General features: G+C 45.4%; 1 protein-coding gene across 2 annotated transcripts in view; it reads right to left on the bottom strand.

Moving 5' to 3' along the window:
- Positions 1 to 16259, bottom strand: part of DPP10 (dipeptidyl peptidase like 10) — a 512154-nt gene that overhangs the window by 113045 nt on the left and 382850 nt on the right. For both annotated transcript variants that reach the window (XM_060262084.1, XM_060262085.1), the window contains one exon: positions 15276 to 15470. In XM_060262084.1, coding sequence (XP_060118067.1) covers positions 15276 to 15470 — 195 coding nt within the window. The remainder of the gene's footprint in view (positions 1 to 15275; positions 15471 to 16259) is intronic.

Genomic DNA, 16259 nt, shown 5'->3' with positions numbered 1-16259 from the left:
GGTTACAAGCATCGAGGCATTGCTGTTGAAGACGCAGCTGTGCTGGGCAGGGCATATCTCCAGGATAGAAAACCACTGCCTTCCCAAGATTGCCCTGTATGGTGAACTTTCCACCGGCCATTGAAATAGAGGGGCACCAAAGAAGAGGTACAAGGACTCCTTGAAGAAATCCCTTGGTACCTGTTGCATTAACCATCACCAGTGGTCTGACCTAGCCTCAGATCGCAAAGCATGGAGGCACACCATCCACCAGGCTGTCTCTTCCTTTGAGAACGCACGCATAGCTGGTCTTGAGGACAAAAGGAGATTGAGGAAGAATCATACTGCTACAGCACCAACCCCAAATCAGACTTTTCCCTGCAGCCACTGTGGCCAGACCTGCCTGTCCCGCATTGGTCTTGTCAGCCACCAGTGAGCCTGCAGCAGACGTGGACTACTGCACCTTTCTTAAATCTTCGTTCGTGAAGTCAAGCCGAGAGAGAGTATCAACTTTGACTCATTCTTGAATCCGTCGACTTGACACTATCTTTACTATTGCCTTTGAAGTAGCCCTTAAAACACTATGCTGTGTAGAACTTTGTATCACTCTCAAGGTACCATACCTTGAGCCAACAACGGATTATCAATAAAATGAGTCTTTGAATCAAACAACTGCTTGTTTATTCGAAATACCGATGCTTGACAGTCTTGGCAGATTTTATGGAGATAAAAGAAGATTTAGGACCAGAAATTGATAAAATAAACACCAGATTTGCTACTATGAAAAAGATTCAAAGAGACACTTTGATACACTTCATTAGGAAGAAGACAAGAGACCAAATTCTGTACTGTATATAAAATAAATTTGGTACCGTATATAAAACAGCAATTATATCCAGAGTTGGCACTGTTTGATGAACTTGGTAGGTTTGTAGAAGTAGAAATAGACTTTTCGGAAGTTAAGACTATGATGCTGAGGATTTATGCAAATGTAGACAAATGGGTGCTTTATAAACAACGTATGGATATAATATAGTACCTGTCCTATGAGAATTGGTGCTTGATGGGAGATAGAGGAGATTGGATTTATACCCCACCCTTCACTTGGAGTCTCAGAGTGGCTTACAATCTCCTTTTCATTCCTCTTCCCACAACAGACACCCTGTGAGGTTGGTGGGGCTGAGAATGCTCTGGGAGACCTGCTCCTGAGAAAATTGTGAGAACTGTGACTGGCCTAAGGTCAGTCAACTGGCTGCATGTGGAAGTGTGGGAATCAAACCCTGTTGTCTCAGATTAGAGTCTGTGCACTTAGATTTCACCACAAACGGATAGATCTTCAAGGAAAAAATATGTATTAAAGAAGATCCAGCCTGCCGGTCTCACCTCTCTCCCCCCTCTCACTCAGCCAAGCAGGATGGGAGGGAAAGAAACACTGGGTCTTTGTGCTCTTGCACTCGGCTAGCTGCCAAGCAGGAAGATCTGGTCTGCCAGGCCCGCCTTTTTAGCTCAGAGTTTTTTTAAAAAATTCCAGTGCCCCCCCCCCCCATTTTTTAAAGCTCCCTGACCTTAAAAATCCTGGCTACAATCCTATACACAAGGCAAATTGCCAAAGACTTTCTTTGATTTGATGGACAATAGTTAATATACGAAGCCAACAAAATGATAACTCTAGATAATATACTTATTTTTCTGAGAGCCATAATTCTTTTTTCAAGAATAGATATGTTTTTTACTTTGGTTGATTTGGCTACTTAGATTTGTAAACTGATTTTACCAAAGACTTTTTCAAATCATAACCCTGTCAGTTTGGTTTGTAAAGAGAAATCTACTCCTCACAGATGGAGACTAAATGAAACATTGTTATAACCCTCCCCTCAAAAAAAATTGTTGAGGATTGTAAGAAGTTTAAAAAATACTTCGAACTCAAATAAAGTATGGATATGAAAATGGTATGGGGTGCAAGTAAAGCTTTCATTATAGGGCATTTAATATGGCATAATTCTCAGCTGAAGAAGAAGATGCAAGAGAAGAATAAAAGAATTCGGAAGATATTTTAAAAATGGAGGATGAGTTTTTGAAAGCACCTGGAGATTTTAAAAAATCTTCCCAAAATAAGAATTTTACAGCAGTAGTTTTCGATTTTAACAATAACATAAATGGAAATAAGTTAGTTCTGTTAGAGAATTTTTGAATTTGCAAATAAAGCAGGGGGATGGTTGACAACTGAGAAAAGAAAGAGAAAAACAAAATGATTTTAAAATTACAAGAAGGAACTTGTATTGAGAGATAATGTGGCTATTCAAAGTACATTTAATAAATATTACTCTACTCTATATAACACCCAGAATGTTCCATTGGGGAAAAAAAAGATGAATATCTTAGTAAACAGAATTTGCTTAAGATTTCAGAGACAAATCATGACAAGGCATAAAGACAAATCATGAAAGCACCTATAATGATAAGAGGAAACCATTAAAAAGAATAAACATGGAAAAGCACCAGGACCAGAATATAGTGAGTTAGCATAAGATCAATAACAAAAAAACAAATATTTTAATGAAAACTATAAACTTATAAAACTAAGTTTCTGGCACCCACAAAGATGGTTTATTGGCAACTCAACAATTGAGCAAACAAAAAAATTTAAATACTTGGGGATCACTTTTAATCACAAGTTAAGCTGGGTTTCACATCGTAACAACACCGTCAACTTGGCTAAATGTTCAGCTGCTCAAATTAAACAGGGTTTTTTTTGCAAGGGGCAACCAATTAGTTCTGGCAGCAATTAAGGTGTTCAAAGCTAAAACGCTAGCCCAAATTCTCTATGGTATCCCTATATGGATCTCAGCATTTACCAGGAAAGTGGAGGGCATTCAAGCCTCATTCTTTAGACAAATTCTTGGTATGCCAAAATGTATGTCCTACTTTGCTCTCTGCTCTGAAGTGGGTCAGTCTTTGGTGGAGACAAAAGCCTGGATTGCAGTGTTTAAATTTTGGCTCAAAATTCACTACAGAACAGATCTTAACAGCCTTCTTGATTGTATGAAAAGAGACCCATATATTTCATCCTGGTCAGCAGTTCTTATGTCCAAACTAAACCAGTTGGGGTTAGAGGTTGATGATTTTTTTACTTCTGATGAGTCATATATCTTCAGATGTATTAAACTGAGACTGTTGGAGTTGGAGGAAACAAAACGACGTCCAACAGACACTTATATTTGCTCCCCAGCTTCCTTAGGTCTTTATGCTTTCTGCGGCAAAATGCCCCATTATCTATCAGACTTAACCATTCCAAGTCATTGCAGGGCATTTATGTTGGCTAGACTAAATACCTTTCCCTCCAAAGTTTTACAAGGAAGATATCGAGTCCCTTTAGGCAACAGACTCTGTTCCTGAGGAGCGAATATTCCCAACTCAATTCAGCATATATTGCTTGATTGTTCCTTTTATCATAATCTCTGTAAAGATTTATTTTGCAAGCTTTCTTTCTCCCCAGATTTGTCTATTCTGCTACCTTGTTATTTATTGAACAATTCTGAAGGGGAGGTTAGCGAGGCTGTGGCAAATTTTTTGGCTGACATCCTTAAATTTAAATCTGACCATATATGAATGCATCTGTAAGCTCGGTTTCATTTTGATTTTATCTCCGATGTTTAAATTTTTATATTCTGTGTATTTTATTTGCAACTGTTATGCCATTAAATGTTTGGTATGGTAATTAGAACAAACTATAGAGAATTAAATATTTTGAATAGCTAAAGGGATATTTTATATTTTATTTTTAGAAGCTACATCCTCAGTGAACCTAGAAGTATTAAAAGTTACTTTTAAATTTACAGATTAGAAGTTAAGATCACAATTTGGAAGCATCTTTGTTTTGACATTTCTGAGTTGTATATAGTTGGCCCTGTGGGCCCAGTTAGCCAGTCTCAGAGTGCAGCCCTATACTATACTGCAGGGGTGCCAACAGTAGCTCTTCAGATGTTTTTTGCCTACAACTCCCATCAGCCCCAGCCATTGGCCATGCTGGCTGGGGCTGATGGGATTTGTAGGCAAAAAACATCTGGAGAGCTACCGTTGGCCACCCCTGCTATACTGTACTGCAATAAAGAGCTATGATCACTACCACCTCGCCTCTTCCTTGCGTTAAACCCACTATATTATAGTGGTGATGAAGGTGGAGTCCGGATGAGTGAAGCTCAGGACCAACCGGCATCGTCCAGCACACCAAGCTCCAGGGCCACCATGTAACTGGCCCGACCATGGCTGCCACTCCCAGACCACACGGATACATTCCAGAGTTCAACCCAGACCACCCCGAAGACTTGGGAGAAGCAGCTGAATTACTTCATCTGGTACTACAAGATCACCAATGAAAACCAGCAGAAGTCGCTCCTGCTCAGCATCTGTGGCATGGCAACCTTGCGGTTGACTGAGGGCCTCATCCCTCCCACCACGCTTGAGGAGGCCATGTACAAGGTGATCGTGGAGATGCTAACCAACCACTTCTCACCCAAGCCAACACGCATGACCAAACACATCAAATTCCACAAGTGGAAACAAAGGCCCAAGCAGACTGCCACCGTTTTCCTTACGGAGCTCTGTCACCTGGCCCTACATTGCACCTTCTTGAACCTTGAGGAAGCCCTCCTTGACCATTTCGTCACCGGCCTCCTTATAGAGGGTGCTCCATGCAAAATGGAGGTGGACTCAGGGACTGCCCATGCCATCATCCCAGCCCAGGGACTGCCCATGCCATCATCCCAGCCCAGACCTCTCCTGGTCATAGTTTGGGACTTCCAGAAATGGGAGGTTGCTGTACTAGGGGTTGGGGTTTTCTGGGTATATTATGGACAGTTCTCAGGAACTCTACCCTTGCTAGTGGTGGATGGGGACCTCTGTAGTTTATTAGGCCAGGCTTGGTTTGATCCCTTGGGAATCCAAGTGATGGGGATCCACCAGACCTCTGCAAGTATGGACTTTCAACAAATTTGTGAGGAGTTCCCATCTGTGTTTGACAGGACCCTGGGAACTTATACGGGTCCCCCAGTAGCATTACAGCTATCCTCAACGTGCAGCCTATACGGCTGAAGGTCCAGCACGTCCCTTTTGCCTTGAAACCCAAGATAGAGGATGAGTAAGACCACCTCCTGGCACAAGGGGTCCTAGAACCGGTCACCAATGCACATTGGGAGACACCCATCGTAACCCCTGTAAAGCCCAATGGCCGCATCTGCACAGACTACAAATGCACCATTAACAGGGCGTTACAAGACCACGCCTACCTGGTCCCAGTGGTCAGCCACGTTTTAGCATCACTGGCAGGGGCCAAAATCTTTGGCAAGTTGGACTTGGCCCAGGCATACCAGCAGCTCCCAGTAGATGCCACCACAGCTGAGGCCCAAACGATTGTAACGCACAGGGGCACTTTTAAAGTCAAGCACCTTCAGTTTGGGTCAATGTGGCCCCAAGGGTTTTCCAAAACTTAATGGACTCTCTTTTAAAAGGTATCCCAGGGTCCAACCATTTTCAGATGATGTGCTGATCGCTGCTGCCACAGAGGAAGAGTTTACCTTCGGCCTCTGCGCAGTGTTCCAGCATTTTGACTCAGTGGGCCTGAAGGTCAAATGGAAAAAATGTCTCCTGGGGGTCCCAAAAAGAGTCTTTCTGGGCTACTCAGGATCCACCCATCGCAGGAGAAGGTCAGGACTATCTGTGAAGCACTGGCCTCCACCAACAAGGCAGAGCTACAAGCCTTTCTTGGCCTCCTGAACTTTTACCACACTTTCCTTCACCACAAGGTAGCTGTGGAGGAGCCTCTCCCTAGGCTACTGGACAAGAGGGCTCTGTGGGTTTGGGGCTGCCGGCAATCTGCTGCCTTTCAGGCAGTAAAGGATCTCCTCACCTCCAACAGCTTGCTGGGTCATTTTGATGAGCGGCTGCCCATTGTTCCGGCCTGCGATGCCTCTCCATACGGGGTCGGGGTGGTCCTAGCGCACGTGCTGCCATGAGGTCCCAGTGGCTTACTATTCAAGGACACTACAGAAACTGGAGTGCAACTACATGCAGATTCATAAGGAGGTCTGGCCATTGTAGCGGGGGTTAAGAAGTTTCACGACTACCTTTATGGCCAGCCTCTCACCATCCTCACAGACCATAAACCTTTGCTGGGTCTCTGCCCCCGACCGCCAAACACCCCAAATGCTGTCACTATGGGTCTTGCAGTGGTCCTTATTTCTTGCAGGGTACCAATACCGCCCTGGGAAAGCAATGGGACAGGCAGATGCCTTAAGTTGCCTGCCTTTGCCTTCTGGGGACCCAGACCCTGCCCCAGCACACCAGACTCTGCTCCTTGAGACCCTCCTGGATCACCTGGTGCACGCGAAGGACATTGCCCGATGCTCCACCAGGGGGTTAAGAAGTTTCATGACGACCTTTATGTCCATTTGTTGGAGGTGAGGAGATCCTCTCCCGAGTTTTTGGACTGGGTGTGGAGGGAATGGCACACCAGTCAGGTGGGCCCGAATTTTACAGCATACATGTCCCGCCGGGATGAACTCTCGGTGCATAAGGGGTGTTTGTTGTGGGGGATAGGGTGGTGGTGCCCCTGGCCTTGCGGTGAAGAGTCCTCACCGCACTGCACAAAACCCATCTGGGGACCATGTACATGAAGGCCCCATCCCACAGTTATGTTTGGCAGCCCGGGATCGATGACACAATCCATTCCTGGGTCGCCCATTACCAACCATTCCAGGAGACCCAACCGGCACCATCCTGTGTACCAGCCCAGCAATGGGAGTCTACGCACAACCCCTGGTCCCACCTGCATCTGGACTTTGCAGGGTCCTTCCAGGAGCAAACTTTCTTCCTCATCGTGGACTCCTACTCGAAATGGCTCAAGATAATCCACGTGGCGTCCACCTGCTCCGGGATCACCATAGGTGCTCTCCGAAGGCTTGCCCGACACCCTCATCTCTGAAAATGGAACAACTTTCATGTTGGGTGCATTTCAGGACTTTTGCACCCGAAACTTGATTAGGCACATCAGGTCAGCCTTCTTCCACCCAACCACCAACGGGCAAGCAGAAAGGATGGTGTGGTCAACTAAAGAATTGCTCCACCACATCAGCCAAGGGGACTGGGAAACCTGCCTTGCTGAGTGCATACTGGCCCAGCATACTATCCCCTGCACAGCCAGCAGCCACAGCCCCACCAAGCTCCTTTTGGGCCGGCAGCTGTCAAAACTCCTAGACCAGTTGCACCCGGACCTAGACTTGCACAAGATGCTGGAGGCGATCCAGGTGCCCTGCAGGATTGATACAGGGGACTTAGTTTATGCAAAGAACTTTGGGGGTGGCCTTGAATGGATCCTGGCCCGGGTTACCCAAGTACTAGGGTTATGTACGAGGTCATCATGACAGGCGGGTCCACCATTAGGTAGCACATCGACCAGTTAAGGTCACACAAAGATCAAGGAGGACAGCCCCAATGACCTGCCAGCCATTCCAACTTCCCCTTCAACTGAAGAAGCCAAAGCAGAGGCCCCGGCGCCAGCCCTTCTGACTGAGCCAAAGGCCTCTGAGGTCTCTGAACCATCGGCCTAAACTCCAGCATTGGCGACCCCTCTGCTTGCCACGCCAGAAGCAGCGACCGCTCCTCCGCCTCCTCCGGTGCTCAGGTGGTCTGCGTGGGAGCACCACAAGGCTGCTTACCTGAGGGACTATGTTGAGGATTGCAAACTGTGGGGGAGGTATTTCATGTATGCGGACCAAAGTGAAGACTGATATGGGTGTTTCTGCCTGGCTCACTGGAGCCAGAAGGACTGAGCTTGGGGACTCGAGGACAAAGGGAAGCAGTATCCAAATCCCCACTGCCCTGCTCCAATCACGGGTCCCCTGCTGATTTGAATGATCCAATAAAGTGCTTGCACAGGAACCCTGAGTTGTATATAGTTGGCCCTGTAGGTCCAGTTAGCCAGTCTCAGAGTGCAGCCCTATACTATGCTGTACTGCAATAAAGAGCTATGATCACTACCACCTCGCCTCTTCCTTGTGTTGAACCCACTATATTATATTTATAGTCTGCATAAAAATTTCAAACACAAAGTCTGGGTGTGTGTGATTTTTTACTTTTGCCCCTCGCCCTCAAAAATACATAGATCCAGCCCTGGAGCCGAATGGTACTTGACCCAGGAAGTCGTCTTCAAGCCAGAAGCCAGTGGATTTCCCTTCCTTCCCACCAGGCCTTGAATTCAGTAGAAGCTCACAGGAGCACAGCTCCTGAACCTTTCTGATGGCCTCCCCTTTCTCCCCACCTACCTACCTTGTCCATTGAATAGTAGGTGCAGCTTCATAACAATCCCTCGATGAGTTTCCACCACCTATTTTTCACCTACATTTTTCTACTAGAGAGAGAAGAAGAAGAAAAAAGGCACAACTCATACCTTGAAGGACTTCCTGGGTCTTAAGTGCCATTGGGCTGCAACTTCCCCTTGCAAACAGAGACCGGGGGGGGGGGGGAGAAACAGATCTTAAGTACCATTGGGCTCCAACTTCCCCTTGAAAACAGAGACGGGGGGAGGGGAGGAAGAGAAACAGATCTTAAGTGCCATTGGGCTCCAACTTCCCCTTGCAAACAGAGATGGGGGGGAGGGGAAAGTGTTCCCCCAGTAGTGCATGAAGCTGGTGGCTTGGATGGTGAAGTACTCCACTTCCTCTGGGTCTCCATCATACTTTAGATCCAGTTCCCTGGCCTTCCCCGGTTCCGGGGGCGCTGGGCCCCCCGGAGGCGAAGAGGCAGGCGGCGCAGGTACCGGTGGTGCCGGACCAGCCGGAGGTTGATGAACGGGCGGGTCCAGTCCTCGGGGTCGCCGTTGTTCTATCTCCCACAGGGTCTGTAGGCGGTCGATTTGTCGCCCCACTTCCCTGGCTATTGCTTCGGTGTTGCTTTGGATCTTCCCATGAAGGTCCTTAGCCAACCCTTTCATCTGGGTTTTCACCTTCCCCAGGATTCTCTCTTCCAACCAGGCATTCTCACCCTCTTCCCCGGGGCCTTCACCACCCTCCTCCTCCTTCGAATCAGGCAAGCTTATGCGGAAGGCATCGATTTCTTCCCCTGCTGTCCCCGTCGCTGGTCGGGTGAGGAGGGTCTCGTGGCAGGCCGGGGCGGCATCCATCAGGGCCGTGGAGGTTCTCGGCTTCCACTGCTTGGGGCTGATGAATAGTGTCTGGACGTAGGAGGGGGACTCGAGTCCCGCAGCGCACCTTGGTCCAAGGATGTGCCACGGGGGAGTTTTCGGTTCCCCTAGAGGTTCTTCGTTCCCTGGAACTTTTTCAGCCATTCGACTTCAAAGTGGCCGGTTCAGATAAACCTTGTCTCAAAAAATGTCAGGCGATGGAATCTCAAGTCGGTATTCATTGAAACAATGTATACTTTATTGGAAACTCATAGCTGGATACAGAAGTTGAGACTAATGCCTGGAATCAGGTGGTTACTATTCTTAAAGAATCTACATCAAAAACTTTCTAAACAAAGTCCCCATTCCCATAACATCAAGGGGGTGAAGGTGCAAAGTTTCACACAAGGGCTTCAGCTTATTGTCTTGCCCTGGGAAGATGCCTAGCGGCCGTGTTATCTACCATTCTTTTGTTCTTTGGTAACATCAACAAAGTTTACACATCACTCGCTGTTCCTTTTGATATGCACACTAACTACAGCATAATAAAGAGCTTGGGATTAGTACAAAGAGTCCATATGGTTAGTATTCTACATTTGTAATATATTAGAGTTACAGAGCCTGACACCATTGGGCTCCAACTTCCCCTAGCAAACAGAGACGGTGGGGGGGGGGAGGAGGAAGAGAAACAGATCTTAAGCGCCATTGGGCTCCAACTTCCCCTTGCAAACAGTCACGGGGGGGAGGGGAGGAAGAGAAACAGATCTTAAGTGCCATTGGGCTCCAACTTCCCCTTGCAAACAGAGACGGGGGGGGGGGGGAGGAAGAGAAACTGATCTTAAGTGCCATTGGGCTCCAACTTCCCCTTGCAAACAGAGACGGGGGGGGGGGGGGAGGAAGAGAAACAGATCTTAAGGGCCATTGGGCTCCAACTTCCCCTTGCAAACAGAGACGGGGGGGGGGGAGGAAGAGAAACAGATCTTAAGTGCCATTGGGCTCCAACTTCCCCTTGCAAACAGAGACGGCAGGGGGAAGGGGAGGAAGAGAAACAGATCTTAAGGGCCATTGGGCTCCAACTTCCCCTTGCAAACAGAGACGGCAGGGGGAAGGGGAGGAAGAGAAACAGATCTTAAGGGCCATTGGGCTCCAACTCTCCAACTTTTTCCAACTCTCCAACTCTGTGAGAGAGAGAGCGTGTTTGTCCATACTCCAAACCAAGTTCACCCAGACTTGGAATTTTGAATTTAAGCCTTCCAAATAGTAGGTTCATACTGACCATTATACCTGGCTGTTTTTCTATTGTTGTACTGCCTCTTAGGAGTTGTAACTATTTTTCTGGGGAAGACTATAGTTTTGTAGACAAACACTCCAGTTTAGTTTTATAGACTCCCCTATTCCAGGCAGCATTGGGGTATCAGCAACAAAGTATTGCAAGAGTATTTGTGATTTTCCTAGAAATACTGCACAATTGTATCATCTTGAAACCATCCCCCCCCCCCTCCAGGTCCATGGAAAAACCATCTTCCACAAAGCCAGTCCCTGGTGCTCTAGACACTCTTTAATATGTGGGTTCCTCAGGGGGTGTTTCTCTCCCCAGTGTTCTTTAACATCTATATGCATCCCTTTCCCCAGCTGGTGTGGAGTTCCAGGCTTATGTGCCATCAGTACACTGATGACATCAGCTGTATCTGTTACTGGATGGTCATCTGGATAATCTGGCCATGGGTCTGGAGACCATGGTTGGATGGTTGAAGCAGAGTAGGTTGAAAATGAATACAACTAAGACAGAGGTTCTGTGGCTGGGGGGAGGGGATTTGGGATTGGGGCATAGGTTGCCTGCTCTTGAAGGGGTGCCACTAAATACCAAAGTAGTCTGTCAACACTCTGGAAGTGGTCTTGGATCCCTCCTTGAATATGGATGCCCAGGTCACACATATTGCCAGGCTGGCATTCTTTCATCTGCACCAAGCTTGGCACTTGGCCCTATTCCTGTTGTGTCCTAACCTAACTAAGGTAATTCATGCAACAATCACCTGCAGGCTAGACTACTGTAACTCACTCTATGCTGGCTTGCCTTTAAGACTGACCTGAAAACTCCAACTAGTCCAGAATGCAGTACTGACAGGAATGTCATGGACAGCACATATACATCTAGTGCTGTGCCAGCTACAGTGGCTCTCTGTGGCTGATTCCGCATTTGGCGTTTGCCCTCCTTTCTCTCCGGGGTTATTCCATGCGGGCCAGATTTCCCGATTCCACATTAGAGGATTTCCCCCGGATTCAATTCCCAATCTGTTCCATGTTTTCTGATTTCGCATTACCGCTGCTCCCGGAGTTCCCCCTCCCTCATACGTTTCCCCCTTTTTTTTTACACGCATGCATGTTTGCGTTACAACATAACATCTTTGTTTGCATTACAACGTAATGCCAGAGGCATAATACTGGCAAAGTCACGTGTTTTCCTTTCGCCCTGCCATTGGCAGGTTAAGCACCATGAAATCTGAGTCGGTGATCCACCGTTTTTATCCACACACGCTGAATGTTAAGCACACAGTTTTCCGTTAAAACCTATAACAAATTACAAACAGATGCGTGAAAGGGGGGGGGGAGAAATATGCAGAGGGGTTAAAGGAGAAAGTTTCCCCAACCTTTCAAAAATATAAAGCTGTAAACATAATCAAATTTCCACTCCCGTTTGAGGCCATAAGGGGGGGATTGATAAAGGTGGCAATCACGCATGTTTAAAGTAGTTCGTGCAACTACTTTTTATTCGCTTTTTATTTAGTTGCATTGCAACGATCTTTTTTGGAAAAAAATATAGCAGTCAGGATTGATTTTTTTCGGAGGGGGGAAGAACGTAATCACAATGCAATGGCACATCTGCCCCGGGGGAAACACAGCGTCGGAGCAAAGGCTAATGCAGAATCACCCAGTGGAATACTGAGTCAAATACAAGGTTTTGGCATTGACCTTTATGGTCCTGAGCAGTCTGGGGCCAACATATCTACAAGGCTGTATCCTCCTTATGTCCCTGGGAGAGCATTACACTCCTCAGACAGCACCTTACTGATGGTCCCTGGTCCCAAAGACATCCAGCTGTCCTCAACCAGGGCCAGGGCCTTCTCTGTCCTGGCCCCTACCTGGTGGAACTCTCTGCCGAGTACCATCAGACCCTGTGGAATCTATGAAATTCCACAGGGCCTGCAAGGCTGAGATGTTCTGCCAGGCTCTTTGTTGAGGACAGCGATGGTCTCCATCTTGGCTGGCACCCTCTCCTGTTCTCTACGTTTGTGTTAACCCTCCCTCTACGCACAAAGAAACTGGCAGTCTGAACAGGGGATTAATTTATTTGCCATTATTTTAAAATGTGCTTGCTTGTTACCATGATTTTATATGTGTATGTTTTTACTCATGTTGCATATTTACCAGAGTCCTGTAGTAGTGGGGACTGGGCAATTAATAAATCCAAATAATAACAACATTAACAATAAAAGAGCTTTTTTAATAAAATGGTGTATTGATGATATATAGATCCAGAAAAATTAGCTAAAATGTATAAAAATATTCTAGATACGTTTTGGAAATGAGGGGTATTTTCTTATTTATGGTGGATATGCTCTAAATCTGGAAAGGTCTGGATACAAATGCATTCTGTTATTTAGAAAATTTTAAAGATTAATATAAAACTGAAACCAGAAGCTTTTTTTGCTAATAGCCAACAGAGTCAACTAGAAAACTACACATGGAACTGTATTTATATGACAATGGTGGCAAGACTGTCATATGCTTAGAAATGGAAATACAATAGAAGAATGGATAGTGAAGCTGATGGAACTTACAGAAATGGCTAAACTTACCTCTTTGATTAGATAAAGAATATTAATTACATTTAAGTGGAAATCAATTACATTTAATTGGAAACCCCTTATTAGGGTTCCCAAATCCCCCACTAGGCCTGGAGACCCCCGATTTGGAGCCTCCTCCCCCCGCTGGCCATAAAAGGGAAAGCGGGGGGAGGGGAGGGGGAGAACGGCAGCCCTTCCCACCCAGCCCCGATCGCAGCAGCCAGAGCTCTTCCGTTTTCTCAGGCTGCTTCCCGCTCCCAGTCAGCTGGCCGGTGAAGGGAGGGGAGCCCAGCCACGCCCCCAAAGGACCATGTGCCTTTGCACCTCCGGAGGTGAGTGAGTTCTGCCAGCTTCCTATTCCATGCCATAAAGTGCCCAGCTGGTGTGCCTGTGTTGCTGTGAGAAGCTGGCAGCAACTCGTGAGTACAGAGTCCCCTGCATCAGATTTGCCAGAAACCGGGGGGGGGGGGGGGAGAGGGGTGGAGAGGGAAACGTCTTCTCATAGGGTATAATGGGGAATTGATCTGGAGGTTTCGGGGGCTCTGGGGGAGCTGGTTTTTGAGGTAGAGGCACCAAATTTTCAATATAGTATCTAGTGCCTCTCCCCAAAGTATCCCCCAAATTTCAAAACGATTGGACCAGGGGGTCCAATTCTATGAGCCCCAAAAGAAGGTGCCCTTATCCTTCATTATTTCCTATGGAAGGAAGACATTTAAAAAGGTGTGCTGTCCCTTTAAATGTGATGGCCAGAACTCTCTTGGAGTTCAATTATGCTTGTCACACTCTTGTTCCTGGCTCCGCCCCAATGTCTCCTGGCTCCACCCCCAAAGTCTCCTGGCTCCACCCCCAAAGTCCCCAGATATTTCTTGAATTGGACTTGGCAACCCTACCCCTTATGGACTTTTTGCATGAAACAGAAAGAAGTGAACTGATGGTTTATGGTTTTGAAAAATAAGAGGACGTTAAATGAATTATAGAAAAAGGGTTTTTATATATATATATATATATATATATATATATATATATTGACAGACTGAATAGAGAACTGGGTTGTGCCAGCCATAGATGAAAATCAATATATATTACTTCTTTCTTTTTTTCTTGTTCTTTTTATGGTTTTTCTTAATTCTAAATTTGTGTAGGATGGAAAGGATGAAAACATGACTCAAACATAGAACTTTGACCTTGGTAAAAAAATGGGACACATAACTAGCAAAAACTTTGAAGAACCCTAAGAATACATGATAATTTTTTTTGCATGAAGTTCTTTTCGAATTCACCTGATGTGGGTGAGAGCCCCATGGTGCAAAGAGGTAAGCTGTAGTCCAAGATCTGCTCATAACCTGAGTTTGATCCTGGTGGAAGCTGGGTTCAGATAGCTGGCTCAAGGTTGACTCAGCCTTCCATCCTTCTGAGATCAGTAAAATGAGTACCCAGCTTGCTGGAGATAAAGTGTAGATGACTGGGGAAGGCAATGTCAAACCACTCAAGAAAATGTTGTGATGTGATGTCACCCCATGGGTCAGTAATGACTTGGTGCTTTCACAGAGGCTAGTCAGTTCTAATCATTACACAGATGCCATCCTATCAGGCTTTCTATGAAAGCCTCCATCCCAACAATCAGATACTCAGACAAAACCCGTCAGCCACACAGAGATTAAGCAGAGCTATTTTAAATGTCCATAGTGAGTATAGAAAAATCCTAAGAGGAGAGGTAATGGGTACTATAGAATACAGTACAGTTCTATTGAAATCACATAGATGTGTATACTTAGTTTGTAAATAAAGTAACTGGAAAATAATTATCAATGGATCAAATGCACAAGCCATTATTAGTTTGGAGCTATCAGGTCTTGTGAATGACCTTTAGGTGCAATAGATTAATGCAGCGGCATATTATTCTAAAGCAGCAAGCTCTTCTAGAAAGCAAAACAAAGAGAACTGTATTTTTCAAACCTGAGGTAAGCTGTTATCATACATTTGAGGCACTTGTACAAAGCATCTGGAAAGCACTCTTGATTATGCCACATTTAAGTCAAGAAAAATATCAAAGGTTAAAAATAGCAATCAGACCATGCCCAAAAGCCTGCTTTATCAGCCAACATATTTATTCTTTGGGATATATTGATTTTTATTATATTTTTCTACCCATGTTCCAGTGCACACTTGATTTTTTTCTGTAATGCAGCACAGAACAAAACCTCTGACATGCTTTTCAGTCTGTTGTTTTAAACTAGGAATGTATCAAAATAGAAGAAATATTTGCACATACGTACTCTACAGCTGCTATCTGATCCTTCACTTCGACTGATCCTAAGGAACGGTGGACTTCCTGAAGAATCTTTAGGCCTTGGAATCCACTCCCTCTTCCATCAAACCGAGCTATGATGACATTATCAGAGTTGACAAGCACAGAATCCCAATCAATGTGAAACTTATCTGTAACCAGTTGGCTGCCTGGAGCTTCATCACTGTAAATACCAAAACACCAGACACAAATGAACTATTGACAATGTAATACACAGTGCATTCAATGTTTTATTTAATATGGATATCAGAGTTCTCTTAGAGTTATGCAATCCAGATGAATTATTGACAGTTTAATCTATAACAGCGCATTAACCACTCCTTATACAAACAGTAAGCAAAAAATAACTTTTTGAAGCTGTGCAGGAGTAACCCACTGTTCACTACTTTAGACCAAGAACTGAGAGGCCCTGTACCTGCTGCGTCGGGCGGGTGTGTTTGTGTGTAAAATAGAAATACTAGACAGGAGAGAGGCTATAAACTCATATGAAAATGAAGAAAAAAGACTAGATGACATTTTAATAATTAGAATTAAAATCAGAACCAAATTTTTTTTTCATGTTGACAAATGGCATTTTGTATAAGCTGAAAATTGTAGGCAGTGTATCTAAATTTTCGTAAGTCACTTCCTTTTAAATACCAGTGCTGGTAGAACAAGAGGAGAAGAAATAAATTCTTAGATTTTAAAACAATTAACAGAAATCTGCTTTCCAAGGCCATACTATCTGGGATGATATTTTTTTTCCACGCTCCTGTTCTCAGTTTTATATTTACAGTCCCGCTGGGCATGCAGCATAAAACCAGTTATAAGGATCTCACAGTGATGAATGCATGCTCTATCTATATATCTGGGGCTTTCCACAAAGGGGGATCCACCCTATTCCCCCCCCCCCCATATGGATATATTTGATACATTTGCTTAGCTCATCTTTTTCAGCACAGTGAAAGCTTGA

Source organism: Heteronotia binoei, chromosome 21 (assembly GCF_032191835.1).
Source record: "Heteronotia binoei isolate CCM8104 ecotype False Entrance Well chromosome 21, APGP_CSIRO_Hbin_v1, whole genome shotgun sequence".
In the NCBI taxonomy this organism is placed as follows: domain Eukaryota; kingdom Metazoa; phylum Chordata; class Lepidosauria; order Squamata; family Gekkonidae; genus Heteronotia; species Heteronotia binoei.
The sequence above is the reverse complement of the archived record's forward strand: the minus strand, read 5'-3'. Positions and strand labels throughout refer to the sequence as shown.